General features: G+C 36.3%; 1 protein-coding gene across 2 annotated transcripts; it reads right to left on the minus strand.

Moving 5' to 3' along the window:
- Positions 1–540: 540 nt before the first annotated feature.
- echdc3 (enoyl CoA hydratase domain containing 3) lies at positions 541–10,947 on the minus strand. 2 transcript variants are annotated; one of them, XM_084407199.1, is made up of 8 exons: positions 10,784–10,947; positions 10,117–10,218; positions 9,825–9,945; positions 4,330–4,469; positions 3,356–3,477; positions 2,827–2,924; positions 2,148–2,348; positions 541–991 (listed from the first exon to the last, which is right to left on the minus strand). In XM_084407199.1, the coding sequence occupies exons 4-8, from the start codon at positions 4,458–4,460 to the stop codon at positions 659–661; spliced, it is 885 nt and encodes a 294-aa protein (XP_084263325.1). In that variant the 5' UTR covers positions 4,461–4,469; positions 9,825–9,945; positions 10,117–10,218; positions 10,784–10,947; the 3' UTR covers positions 541–658. The 2 variants fall into 2 exon arrangements, with proteins under 2 accessions (XP_084263325.1, XP_084263326.1); XM_084407200.1 differs by lacking the exons at positions 9,825–9,945; positions 10,117–10,218; positions 10,784–10,947 and having other exon boundaries at positions 4,330–4,573.
- Positions 10,948–19,531: the final 8,584 nt, after the last annotated feature.

Raw genomic sequence — 19,531 nt, forward strand, 5'->3', positions numbered from 1 at the left:
TGTTGCTGTTTGAGCATAAACAACATCTGCAAAGTTACAACGCTCAAAGTTCAGAGCAAAGGGAGATATTTGCTTATAAAGGACTACAACAAACGGCTGGTAGAGACTACACCACATTCCTCCCTGGAATTTACATAAACCCCGCCCCCTGAACATGATTTATAGATTATCATGGCAGAAATATGCTAATCAGTGACTAGAAGATAACTACACATCAGCTACATAGATTCATCAACTAACCATTCAGAAATCTTGTCACTTCTTCTTGAGTCTCTCCATTTTTGTGTCTGTGTGAGGAAGTTAAAGCCGCAAACACACAAGAGCTGTTGAAGCTCCGCCCCCTGTGCCGGGAGCAGCAGCTCATTTGCATTTAAAGGGACAGACACAAAAACTGCTCACCCTCAAAAAGTGACAACTTTAACATGCCATATAAAATATCTGTGGGGTATTTTGAGCTCAAACTTCACATGTTCACTTGTTTTACATCTTGTGAAAAGAGCATCATACCATCCCTTTAAAAATAGGAATAATTCACCCAAAAATGAACTATTCCCTTTATTAAGACATTACAGTTGAAGAAGCAAGATGTGTGTGAGTCACATAAACGTTCATTAAAAGGTTGTGAGTAGGTCTTGATTGTTTTGTTGTGTTTGTGGGGTCACATGTGTGCTTCCTCATCGGTGTTGCTCCACACAGGCCTGCGTTTCTCCAGGAACGCCCTGACGCCCTCCTGCCCGTCCCACAGCGCCAGGTTCTCCACCATGGCAGCAGAAGCACAAGCGTACGCCTCGTCCCGGCCCTCGGACATCTGTCTGTGAAACACACTCTTCCCGAGAGCCACCACGGGGCGGCTGCACTCACACACACGCCTGGCGATGGCCAGCGTCGTCTCCTCTAACTGCTCCTCACACACCACTTTACTGACCAGCCCGTGAAGAAGAGCGTCCTGGGCCGAGATGGGGCGGCCCGTCAGCAGCATCTCCATGACCACCTGGAGACGGCGAGGGGACATCATCATACTTTCTTTCTTTCATTACTCTAAATATTAGTATTGCAACTTGTGTTTTAAAAAAAAACAATTATCAAAGTTTACGGTAAAATTGTAAATTACAACAGTCATTTATTTTAGTATTTTTTTATAATTGGTTAAAATAATAATAATAATTGTTATTGTACGGTTTGATAACAGTATTATCGAATATTATTTTTCTAATACAACTAATTCACAACCGTAATATTTCAGTCTTCTTGTTTATTAGTTTAAATACTAATTATAAGTTATTATATGGTTTGATAATATTAGAATCAAATATTTTTTATTTTTCTATTTTACAGTACAATTTCAATTTCGTCATTTTATAATTGGTTAAAATAATAATAATATTTGTAAATAAATTATTATTATTATATTGTTTGATAACAATAATTATAAAATATTTTTAACTAATTCAAAACTAATATTTCAGTCTTCTTGTTTATAATTATTTAATAAGTTATTATATGGTTTGATAATGTTTTTTTATTTTACAATACAATTTTAATTTACAAAAGCAGTGTATTTCAGTCTTGTTTTTATAATTGGTGTTATAATAACTATTATCAAATATTAATATTTACAATACAATTGTAATTTACAACAGTAATATAAAAGTTAAAATAGAGTTAATAAAACAGTTAAAATAATGCTAATAATAATAAATCATTATATGGTAATATTATAATTTTTTTTATAATAATTTAAAAATATATATATTTGCAGTACAATAGTAATTTACAAAATAATGTTTGTCTTTTTTATAATTAGTAAAAAAAAAAGTATTATTATGCCTATTATTGTTATTTTGTAAGTATTAATTATTATTACTTAGTCCTGTCAAATCGATCAATTGTGATGAATTTCATCTAACAAGTATATAAATATTTTATATATATATATATATATATATATGCGTGTGTGTGTATATATATATAAAATGTTATGTTGGATGCGATAAATCGATATGACGGCCCTATTATTAATGTGTCCTTAAATGATCATTTCTTTAAAACATTATCTTCTTTAGGCCCATTTAAAGTGTTAGTGAAGGCTTTCTGACGACCCTCGTATAATTAATCCGCTGTTCCGGCCCCTGGAGAGGAAGATTCACCTTTCTGGGCATCGCTCGGCCGATGGCCACCGCCGGCGTGGAGCAGAACAGCCCGACGCTGACGCCAGGAGTGGAGAACGTGGATTTATCCGTCGCCACAGCAATATCACAGCTGGCAACTAACTGGCAACCCGCCGCCGTGGCAACACCGTTCACCATAGCGATGACCGGCACCGGGAGATCCTGAATCAGGGTCATGACCTTTGAGAAAAGTAGAGTTAGTCAACTGCACTGACCATAGACTGCGAAACAAGATGGACGACGCTTCACTCTCTTCCAAAGTGAAGTCGCCAAAGTCCTAATATGGCGCTGACAATCAGGATTTTTTAAACTCAAATTACAGATATAAGGCATCCAAAATACAACTTACAATGTATTTAATAATATATTTATTAAATACAAAGTTTATAATGGCTATTATTTTTTTAATAAATAATCATTTATATTATAATGTTGGTGTAGGTTGGTTTATGGGGCAGCGGTGTTCATTTTGCGTGAAAAGATTGCATTTGTTTTATCGAAAAAATATAATTTCATATATATTGTATTTAAATAAGTCAAGCACTTTTCCGGGTCCTCTCGGTAAATATGGCTGTTGTTTCAAGGGTTTTCCAGAACTTACATTTCAACAAGTCAAATTCAAGTACTTTAAGCACCTTTACAGTAAGTGACCTCTGACCTCTGAGCAGGTCTGGAACACCCTGATGTGATGCTCACGACCCTGGGCAGAGGTCAACTCCTTAAGGTCATGACCTGAGGAAAACACAGGACCCCGCGCTGCAGAGAGAGACAGAGTTAGTGTGTGTGTGTGTGTGTGTGTGTGTGTGTGTGTGGACGGCTGGTTCTGAACACATCTTTCTCTAGATTGACTGAATGTTTTGCCTGATATGATGATGACGCGCAGGTCTGGTGTGTGTGTGTGTGTGTGTGTGTGTGTGTGTGTGTGTGTGTGTGTGTGTGTGTGTGTGTGGACAGATGTTTTGCCTGATATGATGATGACGCGCAGGTCCGGTGTGTGTGTGTGTGTGTGTGTGTGTGTGTGTGTGGAGACGGCTGGTTCTGAACACATCTTTCTCTAGATTGACTGAATGTTTTGCCTGATATGATGATGACGCGCAGGTCTGGTGTGTGTGTGTGTGTGTGTGTGTGTGTGTGTGGGGACGGCTGGTTCTGAACACATCTTTCTCTAGATTGACTGAATGTTTTGCCTGATATGATGATGACGCGCAGGTCCGGTGTGTGTGAGTCTGTCAGGAGGTTTTCTCTCAGAGACTCCAGCATGGACAGAGACAGAGCGTTCCTCTTCCTGGGGTTGTTCAGTATAATCCTCCTGTAATCAACACACACACACACACACACACACACACACACACACACACACACACACACACACACACTTCAGATCAGATCTGATGCTTCATTCTAAACCACTGATTCCTGAATGAATCGTTTGAAATGATTCTTTCAAAAGTTTCTTGTGAGCAAGTTTAAGTCTATACAAGATATTCACCTGATGAAATATAATATACAGTCTCAGCTTTACTGCAAAAATGCATATTCACCTCAATAACAAACGCACAAAATCACACAATATTCAAGCCTAATAAAGTTTTGTCAGATGTTTTGCTTGTGCAACTTCACTTATAATCAATCACAGTCAATGCTTTAACTATTGGTTAATTAATGACATTTAGACAATTGAAGTGACCAAATGCTTTTAATGTTACTGTTTTTAATGCAATTTTGCTTTGTGCAATAATATCGATTGGTGTGTTTCATTTATTTTGTAACCATAACTCTTATTTTAGGACACTATGAATCTGCTTCACCAACATGTTTTTTTTAACGAATTTCAGAAGAATTTGAACACCATTTCATCTTCAGTAAATAAGAAAGCAAGTAGAACGACTTAAATGGCAAATGTTTGCAGTGCCTTTGATTTGTATACTCTAATTGACGTTTTATTCATTTATTATGAATATTATATCATATCATATTTTTCTGTCGTTATATATAATTAAAAAAAAATGTCCTCGGTGTATTCTGTTGACAATGGGTGTATTTTTGTTAAATTGTTTTAATACACACAAAATGTGTATTATAAACGTGACAACTTTTTTAGCATTAACTGGCATTAATAAAACGAGCGATGCGGGTCAGAGGTCACGCAAGAAGTTCGCACCTGATTCCATCCTGCTGTTTTCTCAAGGTCAGAGAGGAAGAATCAGCGCTCATCTTCCTCATCCAGATCCTCCAAAACTCCCCGCTGGACTTCAGAAGGTTTGACGCTTTGTAAAACCCGCTTACAATCATATTTAATCACTGCAGAGAAAGTAAATAAGCACGGGATAGTGAAGACAGTGACAACACCGGAAGTGCATTCCAGCTGTTCTCCAAAATAAAGGTGGTTTTTTTTGTTCAAACATTGAACATTTGCAAACAAATACATCGTGGATTAAAGTGCATATTTTATTCTATTCAACACAAAAGAACTTTAAATAACATTAAAATATTCTCGCTGCATAATGTATACTGTTGTGACCGTGCGGCGTTTCGCGCGCTTATATTTATTCTGTTATTAAAGCGAAAGAGACTTTAAATATAAATCTATTTAAATTAGATTCACTAATGGAATGTAGCTGTGTTTGTTATAAATGATTTATCCGTGCACCATGCGCCTTAATGAAAAAATAAAAAATATTAATCAAATTTAAAAAATAAAAAATGTAATTCACCACTGGAGGGCGTTCGATCAAGACATTTGTTTATTTTAACAAATCGGGAGGCAGTACAATACACAGAGAATGATTTCCCTTAGTTTAGCCATCCAACAATATATTTCGTCTTAAATCAACATGTTTGCCAGATGTTTTCAATTATTTATCAAATGATTTTAATCAATAAATTAATTTAATGAAATGTTTTAACAGCAACGAAATAATTAACAGCAGTGTAATTCACATAATTCACCACAGGAGGGCGTTCAGACGCGAATCTTTAAATGTATATTCTTTTTTTATTATTATTATTGAACAATAAGTCAAACAACATGGCAACAAAAATATATAATTACATAATGACAGTAGAATCAGGTGCAAAAGTGAAAGTAGACGGTCAATCGTTTCCCGAATCCCGCAACAAGAAATATTATATATATTTTGTTGTATCTTTCAGGTGATAGTCTAGTAGCCAACGGTGAACCCGGAAATGTTGAGTACACCAAAGTTTTATTGCAGAAATGTGAAGTATGGGTCCCCAGCATACAGAAACTGCTGGATGCTAATTTGCATATGTTGACCAATTTGCATAATTAGCATTATTAGCTTAATCGTCCATTTTGACCAGATATTTTGCATTGTATGGCCAATTTCTACAATATATGAGTGGTTTTAGAGGATGCTGATTTCATTTTTGCCATTTTCCGATTTCAAAGAGCTAATTTTATTACATATTCTGATTTATTTATGCAAATTCTGATTACTTTCAGTTATAATTTGTTTTTTTTTATGGTATACAAAATAATAGTACATTTCAGAATCATGAGTGCTCTTGTGAATGTTGATGCATTGTTTTCAGGGTGTGGTGAGGCTGCTGAATCCCCTCCTGACACTTTTGAAGATTGAAGATTCAAGACGGGGTACTTTTAGTGACGTAATCCCACCATCTGGGGTCACCGTTTCTACCCCGGACACAAGACGTGAGACAAGTCTTAGGAGAGTTGGACTTGTATCTTGAATGACCCTTTCATGCCTAAAGCTGCCAAGGTCGTATTCACGAGGCAATGGGATATTCTGGACCTCTCCCTGCACTTTTCTGACATCATCATCGTCGTCATTGAAGAGGCCAGTTTGTCCTACTAATTTGAGTGATTTAGCAATGTGCAACGCTGGGTACAATTTAAGCTAAAACGGCTTGCCATAGAAACATGTTTAAATCCCACAGATGCAGTGGCCATCTTTCACAAAGCCTGAGCCTTCGTTACTTCATACACCTACATTAGATACCAGTGTTGGGAGTAACGCGTTACAAAAGTAATTAATTACTGTAATGCATTGCTTTTTGCTGTAACGCGGTAATGTAAGGCATTACAGGGGGGAAAAATGTAATATTTTACTCGGTACAAATGTCAGTAACGCGCGTTACAAGCAGTTAACCTGGAATAAAGTGGTAGTTTTTTTTTCCTTCATGCAAATTCGCCAAAATCACCGCGAGATCAGCAGAGGAGAAACGTCCGCGCAAAATGTTTCACTCCGTTTCCATGGCAACTCTGCGCCGCGGCCGCTCCAGTGTTTGAAAAATAGACAGTATGGGTTTGAAAGCGACATGAATGTTCAAAGTTCACGCGCACGGCCATTGATTAAACCACGTCAAAATCATGCAGCATTTACAAACATCTAGAATTAGAACATTACTTAAATAAAAATCTCATTAATATTACATTATACATTTAAAACTGATTTTGGAGATCTATGACTCGTTCATAGACCAAATGGCCTATGCCCACACTACTGCAGTCACTCACAATAATAATTAAAATAAAATAAAAATATTTGGCTTAGTTATTTTTATTTTTGCTAAAGTTTAACCCTAAAGTTTACCCCGGGCTTAAAGTAAAAAGATTTCTGTACCATGCGTCCATGCAAAGTACCATGGTAATATTTGAGGTACCAAGGTTATATCTGAGGAAGTATGTACCATGGTAATATGTACGGCAGAATGTACCATGGTTATATCTGAGGTACTAGGGCATGTACCATGGTAAATCTGAGGTACCATACTATGTACCATAGTAACATACTGTACAGTATAGTACTTCAGATATTATCATGGTACCATGATAATATCTGAAGTACTATAAAGTATGTACCATAGTTATATCTGAGGTACTATGGTATGTACCATGGTAGGTACCACGGTAAATCTGAGGTACCATACTATGTACCATAGTAACATCTACAGTACCATGCAATGTACCATGGTACCATGATAATATCTGAAGTACTATATAGTACCATGGTTATATGTAAGGTACCATGGTACTACCATAGTACTACTATGGAATACCATGGTACTACTATGGTATACCATGGTATGTACTATAGTACATCATAGTAAATTTCTTATGGGTCCAAGCTCAGTCGGATACCACATCACCTTCTACTGGTTGTGTAATGAGCTAATTGAGCATCATAAGCTACATTTAGATTTCCAAATCCATATTTGCAGTTATTTGGGTGAGAGTAACTTAAAAGTAATGCAATAGTAGTGTAATGCCTTACATTTTAAATACAGTAATATTGTAATGTAACGAATTACTTTGAAATGACAGTAATAAGTAATAAATAACGCATTACAGTTTCGAAGTAACTTGCCCAACACTGTTAGATACAAGCTCTGTGAAGTAGAAAATAATTGTTTGCCTTTGAGAAAGTCTGGTCTGTGTTTTTATGAATGTATTTTATTTTAACAGAAGAACAGAAATTAGACTCGATTTGCAGCGGTGTAATTCACTCTAATCTCCACAGGAGGGCGCAGTAACAAGCTTGAATATAAAATCAATTTGACAAAAAAAGTTTTTCATCAAGATTAGCTCAGTTTAAACAGATATTTTCTTAGTCAGAAAATGAAAGTGAAGTATAATTACAAATCCTTGCAATATCAGTGATTATCAAGTATTGTAATTGAGTATTTTTTACACAATGACAAAAAGTATGTCTTAAGGTTTGAACTACGAAAAAAGTAATTAAATCTAATGGGAAAGGCCAAACCAGCCCTGAGTTCGACACAATCTCTGTGATAGAGGATCATTGTTTGATCAAACTTTTTTTTTCATTGTTCTTACACTACAATCAAGATAAACTGATTATAAAGCACATTTATTGACTGAAACTCAGTGGTGTAACTGGTAAACGAGTGCCCTTAAAACACAACACTGAAACAGAGACCTGTGATCAAATCCCACTGACACAATGAACATCTTTTCCTCAACCTAAGTTAAGATCAAATCTAAATGACCTTAAAAACATCATCAGTGCATCTCAGGCTCTGTGGCTCAGTGGATAGTTGTCTCCCTTCCAAACCAGAAAGTTCTGGTTCAAGCCCAACATTTGCTGAAGTTACAAACTGAAATAGAAGTTATAAACGTACCAGGAGAACTGATTTTATCGTGTTGTCTTCGGTGGTTCAGTGGTAGCGGTACCGTCACTGAAGTGAAAGGTTTCCGGTTCTGTTCCAGCTTGTTGTTGTGGTTTTATACTCTGTTGTGATTTCAGACTCTGTTTCAAAAGATAAACGTACCAGGAGAACCAGCCAAACTGTGTAGGCGCTGGTGGCGCAGTGGTGGAGTCATGGTATCACCTTCCCAATGTCCATGGTTCAAGCCCGGGTCAGGTGTCTGCACACCCAGAAAACCAAAGGGGTTTTTCTATCTAACTATTTAAAACTTTTTTTTTTTTCCTTTCTTTGGACTTTTTTTTTTATTACTTTTTTCACTTTTGTAACTGTTACTTAGTTACTTTTAGTTACTTAGTTACTTTTAGTAACTATTACTTATTTTTAACTTTTACTTTTACTTAGTTACTTGTAAAAGTAACTTTTAGTAACTATTACTTAGTTACTTTTAGTAACTATTACTTAGTTATTTTTAACAACTTTTAAAAGTAACTGTTACTTAGTTACTTGTAAAAGTAACTTTTAGTAACTATTACTTAGTTACTTTTAAAAGTAACTTTTAGTAACTATTACTTAGTTACTTTTAACAACTTTTAAAAGTAACTGTTACTTACTTTTAGTAACTGTTACTTACTTTTAGTAACTATTACTTAGTTACTTTTAAAAGTAACTTAGTAATAGTTACTTTTAAAAGTAACAGTTACTTTTAACAACTAAAGTCCAAAAAAGACTTAGTAACTAAATTTCTAAAACAAAAGTGAAAAAAGTCCAAAAAAGAAAAAAAAAATAATAAAAAAGAAATGTCCAAGTCCAAGAAGAAAGAAAAAAAAAGTCCAAGAATAATAAAAAGGTTTTAAATAATTATTTATTATATTATTAAACGTAGCAAATCATAAGCTAGAAAGAAGCATAACCGCAGCGACAGGCACTCCGAAACCTCGGGGGGGGGACACACACACACTACCCCCCCCTTTGGTTTTCTGGGTGTGCAGACACCTGACCCGGGCTTGAACCATGGACCTTGGGAAGGTGATACCATGACTCCACCACTGCGCCACCAGCGCCTACACAGTTTGGCCGGTTCTCCTGGTACGTTTATCTTTTGAAACAGAGTCTGAAATCACAACAGAGTATAAAACCACAACAACAAGCTGGAATAGAACCGGAAACCTTTCGCTTCAGTGACGGTACCGCTACCGCTGAACCACCGAAGTCGACTCATTTTTAACAGTTCTCCTGGAATCTTAACAGTGTTTTAGGAGTTCAAATATGGAGTGATTAGTCACATGACCATGCTCTTCCAAAGCAACATGCAGAACTTGAGCGATTACCTCTGAGATGAATTTCAGAGTTACCTGAATAATGATTACCTCTGTGATTGAGGCTTGGGTTCAAATCACACAACTGAAAGCTTTAACTGGTTTATTTAAAAATCATAGGTCACACACAAGTAAATAGTGAAATATAAGTTCCTTCACACGTCTCAGCAAGAGATCTGTGGCTCACAGGTTGAGGTTGCTGGGTCTCTGCGATAGGAGTGTGTGTGAGCGGCGCACGCCCAAAGGAGGGGGACACCAGTGCGGTCTCTCCCCCACAGCTTCCGGCACAGTCACCAGCAGCGGTTATGCTTTTGGACAACAGGGAACAAAAAAAATGATTAGTATATAAAAAATTTCACTCCCGACCCGTTTAGGTTCCCACCATTTGCTTTTCAAAGAGGAGGCCCTTCAGAAAGAAAGTGATGGAAACCTACATGTTTAGCACACTAAAACACACAATCACACATCATATACATTACCTGTCCATGAGCAGAAGTCCATCATTACAGTCAGTGTCTGTCACACGACTCTGAGCTCGGCTTCTGTCGGCCGGGTTTACGCTCCACAACACATCACCGATTCTGTAGAGTCACGGCATAATCAAACACATCATTACACACTGCATATCTTATAAATGCAGATTTTTTTTAAGTAGTCTAAAATTAAATCTGTTATACATTATTAATGCTGTATCATCAATTACTGTCTTGAAGAAAACACTGAATCGAACTAAAACTCAAAGAATGCCAGACCTACAAACATCAGAGCAAGATTACAGAAATAATACGCAATGAAAACCAAGAGCAAAGTGTCTAGTCACTGCTCTTGACTTCATTGTTTCATGCCTGTAGTATTTGGACATTTTGAATAGAAATACCATTTTAGAGGCTGTTTTACTCTCATATCCCAGTCACAACAGGAAGTAGAAAAGCATGAAGCAACAGGAGAACATCAGAGCTTCACACAACTCCTGCTGACTCTCACATCAGTCCAGAAAACAGCCCTTCTACACCTTATAGTGTGACTATCAGAGGGCGATTCATTCAGAGACTAAAAAGGTAACGCTACAACTAGCGATTGATTTGATATGTAGTTCGTGCAAGTCATTTGACAAGAGAAACTGACTTTAAGCGGAAAGTTACTTACAGGTGAGTCTCGTGACACTCGTTTCCTTCATTTTATGAGTCTGTGTGTCGGTTTTATCTGCAGTTGAGCTGGAATATGTGCTGATAAAGTGCCATTAAGAGCTGTCATCTTCTCATCTACACGTGTTGTTGTGATTGTCATCAAGCAGCAGAAGTGTCAGACTGAAGGAGAACCCCGCTTATGCCGCCGAGTGGAGCGGATGAAGAACTGCGCTTTACTGTCGGGTTACATCATGGCGAGATCACATCTGAGACAAAGAGTCATGAAGCAGCAACAGAAACATGTTTAAATCCCACAGATGCAGTGGCCATCTTTCACAAAGCCTGAGTTACTTCATACACCTACATTAGATACAAGCTCTGTGGCGCACAGGAGAACATGCTCATACCACTGAGCCACTGGAACTTCCACATGAACACTCCTTTTTGTGGGGGGCATGTCTTTTATATTTGGACAAAACCAGTGAAACTAAAGCATTTTAACAAAGAGTGGGATTCAAACAAGGATCCTCCCAACAGGGTTAAACATATCCATACCACTGAGCCACAGGAGTTTCCATAAATGCAATGCTTTTTTGGGAGGCATGAATTTGGTATTTGGACAAAACTGGTGAAACTAAAGCATTTTTTACCATCAAGAGGGAATTTCCAAATCACTGAGGCACTGGGCTCAACTGCTTCAAGGAAAAGATGTTCATCATGTCAGTGGGATTCAATCACAGGTCTCTATTCCAGTGTTGTGATTCAGAGGCACTCGTTTACCCATTACACCACTGAGTTTCAGGCCAATCACGTGCTTTATAATGTCTTTATCTTGTTTGTAGTGTAAAAACACTGAAAAAGATTTTAGCAAACAATAACCCTCTCTAACACAGAGATTGTGTCGAACTCAGGGCTGGTTTGGTCTTTTACTTTAGATTTGATTACTTTTTTTTGTAGTTCAAACCTCAAGATGTTGCACTTTTTGTCATTGTGGTAAAATACTCAATTACAATCCTTTATATTTGCTGACGTTGCAAGGATTTGTAATTATACTTCACATTTATTATCTGACTGAACAAAAAAATATGTTACAACTGAGCTCTTCTTGATGGAAACACTTGCTATATATTAGCGTGAAAAATCTTTTTGTTTTGTCAAGTTCGTTTTATATTCAAGCTTGAAATTACACCCTTCTGTGGTAATCTTGTGATTTACAGTCTAATGACCTTAAATGCGCTACACTTCTGTAAGAGGGTGAGAGCAGAAACACTGCCAATCAGAACTATTTACACTATCTATGTTCCGTCCTGTCTTCTGTTCAAAATGTAACTATATATAATTGCAAATAAGACAAAAGAATGACTTATTTGCACAAATTTGTGAATGAAAACAAACTAAATACAATGAACTTAAATGTGTTGCGCCCTCTTATGTTTATGTTTGTGAATTACTTCAATACAAATCGAGTCTATGTAACTGAAATGTACTATCCTTCTGCTAGAGGGTGAAAGCAGAAGAATATACTCATAACGCAATGCAACATGAGCAGCCAAGCAGACATATTTACACCATGTTCTGTCCTGTCTTCTGTTCAAATAAATTGATTTGCAAAAAAGTCAAAAGACCTAAAACGATGTGTGCCCTCCTGTGGTGATTTCCATGAATTTCGAAATTTCTCCATTGCAAATCGAGTCTAATGAACATAAAAGTTGTTTCGCCCTCCTGTGGTGATTTGTGTGAATTACACTATTGCAAATCGAGTCAAATGAACATTAAAGGGCTTTGCCCTCCTGTGGTGATTTGTGTGAATTACACCATTGCAAATCGAGTCTAATGAACATAAAAGTGTTTCGCCCTCCTGTGGTGATTTGTGTGAATTACACTATTGCAAATCGAGTCAAATGAACATTAAAGGGCTTTGCCCTCCTGTGGTGATTTGTGTGAATTACACCATTGCAAATCGAGTCTAATGAACATAAAAGTGTTTCGCCCTCCTGTGGTGATTTGTGTGAATTACACTATTGCAAATCGAGTCTAATGAACATAAAAGTGTTTCGCCCTCCTGTGGTGATTTGTGTGAATTACACTATTGCAAATCGAGTCAAATGAACATTAAAGGGCTTTGCCCTCCTGTGGTGATTTGTGTGAATTACACCATTGCAAATCGAGTCTAATGAACATAAAAGTGTTTCGCCCTCCTGTGGTGATTTGTGTGAATTACACCATTGCAAATCGAGTCTAATGAACATAAAAGTGTTTCGCCCTCCTGTGGTGATTTGTGTGAATTACACCATTGCAAATCGAGTCTAATGAACATAAGTGTTTCGCCCTCCTGTGGTGATTTTAGTGAATTACACCGTTGCAAATTGAGTCTAATGAACATAAAAGAGTTTCGCCCTCCTGTGGTGATTTCAGTGAATTAAACCATTGCAAATCAAGTCTATTGAACATAAAAGTGTTTTGCCCACCTGTGGTGATTTCAGTGAATTACGCCATTGCAAATCAAGTCTATTGAACATAAAAGTGTTTTGCCCACCTGTGGTGATTTCAGTGAATTACACCGCTGCAAATCAAGTCTATTGAACATAAAAGTGTTTCGCCCTCCTGTGGTGATTTCAGTGAATTACACCGCTGCAAATCAAGTCTATTGAACATAAAAGTGTTTCGCCCTCCTGTGGTGATTTCAGTGAATTACACCGCTGCAAATCAAGTCTATTGAACATAAAAGTGTTTCACCCTCCTGTGGTGATTTCAGTGAATTACACCGTTGCAAATTGAGTCTAATGAACATAAAAGTGTTTCGCCCTCCTGTGGTGATTTCAGTGAATTACACCATTGCAAATCAAGTCTATTGAACATAAAAGTGTTTTGCCCTCCTGTGGTGATTTGTGTGAATTACACCGCTGCAAATCGAGTCTAATGAACATAAAAGTGTTTCGCCCTCCTGTGGTGATTTTAGTGAATTACACCATTGCAAATTGAGTCTAATGAACATAAAAGAGTTTCGCCCTCCTGTGGTGATTTGTGTGAATTACACCGCTGCAAATCGAGTCTAATGAACATAAAAGTGTTTCGCCCTCCTGTGGTGATTTCAGTGAATTACACCGTTGCAAATTGAGTCTAATGAACATAAAAGTGTTTCGCCCTCCTGTGGTGATTTTAGTGAATTACACCGTTGCAAATTGAGTCTAATGAACATAAAAGAGTTTCGCCCTACTGTGGTGATTTCAGTGAATTACACCGTTGCAAATTGAGTCTAATGAACATAAAAGTGTTTCGCCCTCCTGTGGTGATTTCAGTGAATTACACCAAAACAAATTAAGTCCAATGAATTTAAATGTGTTTCACCCTCATGTGATGATTTGTGTGAATTACACCGCTGCAAATCGAGTCTAATGAACATAAAAGTGTTTTGCCCTCCTGTGGTGATTTTAGTGAATTACACCATTGCAAATCGAGTCTAATGAACATAAAAGTGTTTCGCCCTCCTGTGGTGATTTTAGTGAATTACACCGTTGCAAATTGAGTCTAATGAACATAAAAGAGTTTCGCCCTCCTGTGGTGATTTCAGTGAATTAAACCATTGCAAATCAAGTCTATTGAACATAAAAGTGTTTCGCCCACCTGTGGTGATTTCAGTGAATTACGCCATTGCAAATCAAGTCTATTGAACATAAAAGTGTTTTGCCCACCTGTGGTGATTTCAGTGAATTACACCGCTGCAAATCAAGTCTATTGAACATAAAAGTGTTTCGCCCTCCTGTGGTGATTTCAGTGAATTACACCGCTGCAAATCAAGTCTATTGAACATAAAAGTGTTTCACCCTCCTGTGGTGATTTCAGTGAATTACACCGTTGCAAATTGAGTCTAATGAACATAAAAGTGTTTCGCCCTCCTGTGGTGATTTCAGTGAATTACACCATTGCAAATCAAGTCTATTGAACATAAAAGTGTTTTGCCCTCCTGTGGTGATTTGTGTGAATTACACCGCTGCAAATCGAGTCTAATGAACATAAAAGTGTTTCGCCCTCCTGTGGTGATTTTAGTGAATTACACCATTGCAAATTGAGTCTAATGAACATAAAAGAGTTTCGCCCTCCTGTGGTGATTTGTGTGAATTACACCGCTGCAAATCGAGTCTAATGAACATAAAAGTGTTTCGCCCTCCTGTGGTGATTTCAGTGAATTACACCGTTGCAAATTGAGTCTAATGAACATAAAAGTGTTTCGCCCTCCTGTGGTGATTTTAGTGAATTACACCGTTGCAAATTGAGTCTAATGAACATAAAAGAGTTTCGCCCTACTGTGGTGATTTCAGTGAATTACACCGTTGCAAATTGAGTCTAATGAACATAAAAGTGTTTCGCCCTCCTGTGGTGATTTCAGTGAATTACACCAAAACAAATTAAGTCCAATGAATTTAAATGTGTTTCACCCTCATGTGATGATTTGTGTGAATTACACCGCTGCAAATCGAGTCTAATGAACATAAAAGTGTTTTGCCCTCCTGTGGTGATTTTAGTGAATTACACCATTGCAAATCGAGTCTAATGAACATAAAAGTGTTTCGCCCTCCTGTGGTGATTTTAGTGAATTACACCGCTGCAAATCGAGTCTAATGAACATAAAAGTGTTTCACCCTCCTGTGGTGATTTTAGTGAATTACACCATTGCAAATCGAGTCTAATGAACATAAAAGTGTTTCGCCCTCCTGTGGTGATTTTAGTGAATTACACCGCTGCAAATCGAGTCTAATGAACATAAAAGTGTTTTGCCCTCCTGTGGTGATTTTAGTGAATTACACCGCTGCAAATCGAGTCTAATGAACATAAAAGTGTTTCGCCCTCCTGTGGTGATTTGTGTAAATTACACCATTGCAAATCGAGTCTAATGAACATAAAAGTGTTTCGCCCTCCTGTGGTGATTTTAGTGAATTACACCGCTGCAAATCGAGTCTAATGAACTTTCAAGTGTTTCGCCCTCCTGTGGTGATTTTCATAAATTGCACCATTGCAAATCAATAATAACAAACATTAAAGGGTTTCGCCCTCTTGTGGTGATTTATGTGATTTACACCATTGGAAATTGAATCTAATGAACATAAAAGAACAGTAAAAGTTCTGCTGTTGTTGGGTGTGAACCCATGTCTTCACTGCATTATTATCAGCAGTTAATGTGTGCTTAACCACTGCACCATCATGGCTTCGACAATTTTGACGTTATTTGGAACAATCATGTATGTGCAATTTAATGCATGTAAAAGGGGGTTTGAACTCGTGACTCCAAGATTAAAACACAGCACTTTATCTCCTGAGCCACTGAGTCTGAGATCCTGATGGGTGTGTTGGGCTGAGCTTTATTGAGGGCTTTGCTTTCTATAATGAAAATGTTAGTACGTGCAGGATTTGAACCAGGAGCTCACTGTATAAGAGGCAAGTGTTTTACCACTGAGCCACAGATTTTGCAATATTTTAGATGGTTTAATTTAATTTAAATGTAAGCAATAGTGGGATTTGAACTTAGGACTAAAATGCTTTAAAGTTTTCTGTCTTTAATTCAAATGTAAAAATAGTAGGATTTGAACCATTAGTTTCCAATATAAAATAAAACTAATTATCCTCTAAGCCACAGAACCTTTATATTCACTGATTAGTTTTAGCTTTTGTGATCTTGGCCTCGTCAGCGTTTGCTCTAAAAGTGTTCCAGTCATTTCCTTCCTTCATCAGTGTTCATTTATATGAAGAACTTTATTGTTTCATCTGTATGGAAGTAATGTTAGGATGATTTAAAAAATGTCTGCTCAGGATTGAATCTGCATTATTAGAGTTACATGTACAAAATGTTTTGCTTTACGCTGATGTGGGAAAAATATTCCAAACCGTATTGTATCAAATGTACAAACAATCACAAAAATGGTCATTAGGAACTTTATTATCAAACTGACATCACAAACATAACCTTAAAATAACATCTTTTTTTTTTTTTTTTTTTTTTTTTTTTTTCATATAAATATTGTCACATTTTTTATGCAAAACAAAACAGTCCAAAACACCAGCCTGGAAGATGTCTAGTAAACCTAAAGATCTTGATCAGCCGCTTCAGCTGTTTCTGGTCCTGCGGTTCACATTACACTTTTATAAATAAATTATAAATTAGATTGTCAATCTGTCATTTTAATACAGACTTTAATAATAATTTATCTGAATAATCGGTTAGTTCACGCTAAAATATAAATTAAGTCATAATTTACTCACCCTGGTGTTGTTCTAATGCATTGTACACTTATGGACCACAAATGCCATACAATGGCAGTGAATAGCGATATAAGAATATATTTCTACTAAACAAAAGCAAACTTTTCCAGGTGTTTTTATTGTTTCACAGGGAAATTAATAATTTATAAAATCAAAAAAATAATAAATATAAAATATAAAAATATAAAATAAATAATATGAAATCAATGCAAAGTAATTTAGTGCCAAGTTTTCCTCTGGCGCTCTTGAGTAAGTTGCAGCAGTGTAATGCACACAGTTCACCACAGGAGGGCGATTAAACTCCAATTTAAAAAGTATATCGCAGATGTAAAATAAATTTATAGAAAATAAGAAAGGTAATTTGCCAGATGGTTTACTGCTTCACACGACAACGAACAATTTATTAAATATTACAAAATACTGTAATTCAAAGTTTTCTTCTGACTGCAGTTACAGCTGTAGAAATAAGTTGCAGCGGTGTAATTCACACAGTTCACCACAGGAGGGCGACTGGATAAATTTGGCTTGTTTTAAAGCTTTTTGTGCTCAAAATTTACAAAGATTATATAATGAGCGAGTACATAATGAATCAATTTTCCAAATCGTGTGTTTGTCTTATCCTGAATCACTTCGGTACACCTATAATAAGTGTTTATATTCGGACTATTTTATTCTGGCTCGGGTCGTACCGCTGCGGAGGAGCACAGTACCTGCGTGACTCGTCGTACATATAACGGAGAGAAGTAGTTCCGGCCAGGAATGTTTATGGGTAAAATGACAGGAGGGCGTCCAGATTGGAATATTACAAACATAAGAACATGTTTCTGATAAACTGTTGCACCAATAATTTAATAAATAAACCTGAATCGATGTAAAATAATCCCTTGCATGGTTTTCCTCTCGCTGGAGTTTAAGCTCTAGAAATAAAGTTGCAGTAGAGTAATTCACACAATTCACCACAGGAGGGCGTTTAAACGCGACATTTAAATGTACATAACAGATGTAAATACATTACTACTAAATAAAAAGCTAGATTTTTTTTATGTTGTTCATGGTAATATACAATTTGTTAAATATGAAATCAGAAAACACGGTTTTCTTCTGACTTATCGCAAATAAGCCTTGTTATTCACTTAATTCACCACAGGAGGGCGTCATTTGACTTGTTTAATTAAAATTATAATATTTATTTATGTCTACACAGTATTAGATGAAAGACAACAGTACACAGAGAATAACACAATCCATACAAGGACTTGTTTCATAACTTTATACATCTAACAAAATATTTCTTCTTGAGAAGAAAAGTTTGTCACATGTTTTGTTGCCACACACACTATAATATACATATTTTTAAATATTTATTAAATAATTGTAATAATTAACAATACAAGGACTTTTGTCATATTTTATCCTCGGATCAATACATATGTTTTGTAAAAAACTGCCAGATGTTGCTGCAGTGCCGAGGATTAAAAAAAAAGAAGAAAAAAAGATAACGATGCGAATTAAATTAATGCTGTGGCTGTATTACATTTTTTTTTTTTTTTTTTTGAACAAGTGTATGTTCTTCAACAGGAGAATCATGGTTGAGTTTTAGTAGTTTAAAAGGATTAAGACAAAAATCCAAAATAAAGGGTAGAGTCACGTGGTTCAGTGGTGTACGTCACTTACCGTCAAGTAGACGGTCTTTCGTTTCCCGAATCCCGCAACAAGATTTCTTTTTAATCTTTCAGGTGAGGAAAAAGTACATGTATATCCACATCATCATCTCTCATGTATGAAGTATCTTGTTTATTAAAGTGCAGTTCTCCACCCGGTCCACTTGGTGGCGCGCGCCAGTTTCACCTGCGGACGCTTGATGATGACGAGTCTCCACAACACGTGCAGATTGTTTAATTTATAGATGTCACATCACATAAAACCAACAAACTCCAATATGTCACGCGACTCACCTGTAAGTAACTTCTGTCAGTTCATTAGATTCATGTAGTGATGGAATTAACTCTGTAAACCCTGACATATTAATCATATGTCTTGTGTTAATAGTTAAATCAATATTTTTTTTTTTACATGGAGGAGTTTATTGAAACTTTAGGCCAAGTATAGAATAAAATGTGCTTATATGTTTATGTTTAGTATCATATTTGACACATTTGGGCTCATATAGGGAGAATATGGAGGAAAAACAGCTCAACTTTGACCTAAACTGAGCAAAAACATGCAATTTAGTGCATATATATATATATATATATATATATATATATATATATATATATATATATATATATATGGCCAAAAAGTAAAATGAGATTATAATGCTTGTAATGTAAATCAATGAGATCTTTATAAGGGATATTTACATAAAATGCATATAAATGTCACTCTATATCTATCAATAATGTCTTATTATAAAACTTAGTTTTACGATCAAAGCTCTGTAGTTTTAAAACATATAATGCAATACAATGATGATTGACAGATAAACAAATAAACCTCCTTCAAAATCCAG

The sequence above is a fragment of the Rutilus rutilus genome (genome assembly GCF_951802725.1).
Source record: "Rutilus rutilus genome assembly, chromosome: 4".
Taxonomy (NCBI): domain Eukaryota; kingdom Metazoa; phylum Chordata; class Actinopteri; order Cypriniformes; family Leuciscidae; genus Rutilus; species Rutilus rutilus.

What these genes read in the sequence shown, in the direction of transcription:
- echdc3 (XM_084407199.1), bottom strand. Translation starts at nt 4,460, where the DNA reads ATGATTGTAAGCGGGTTTTACAAAGCGTCAAACCTTCTGAAGTCCAGC. An exon ending in GCGCGTCATCATCATATCAG is followed by an intron (nt 2,925 to 3,355) that starts GCAAAACATTCA and finishes CTCTCTCTGCAG; the next exon opens with CGCGGGGTCCTGTGTTTTCC. An exon ending in GCCGAGCGATGCCCAGAAAG is followed by an intron (nt 992 to 2,147) that starts GTGAATCTTCCT and finishes CGCCGTCTCCAG; the next exon opens with GTGGTCATGGAGATGCTGCT.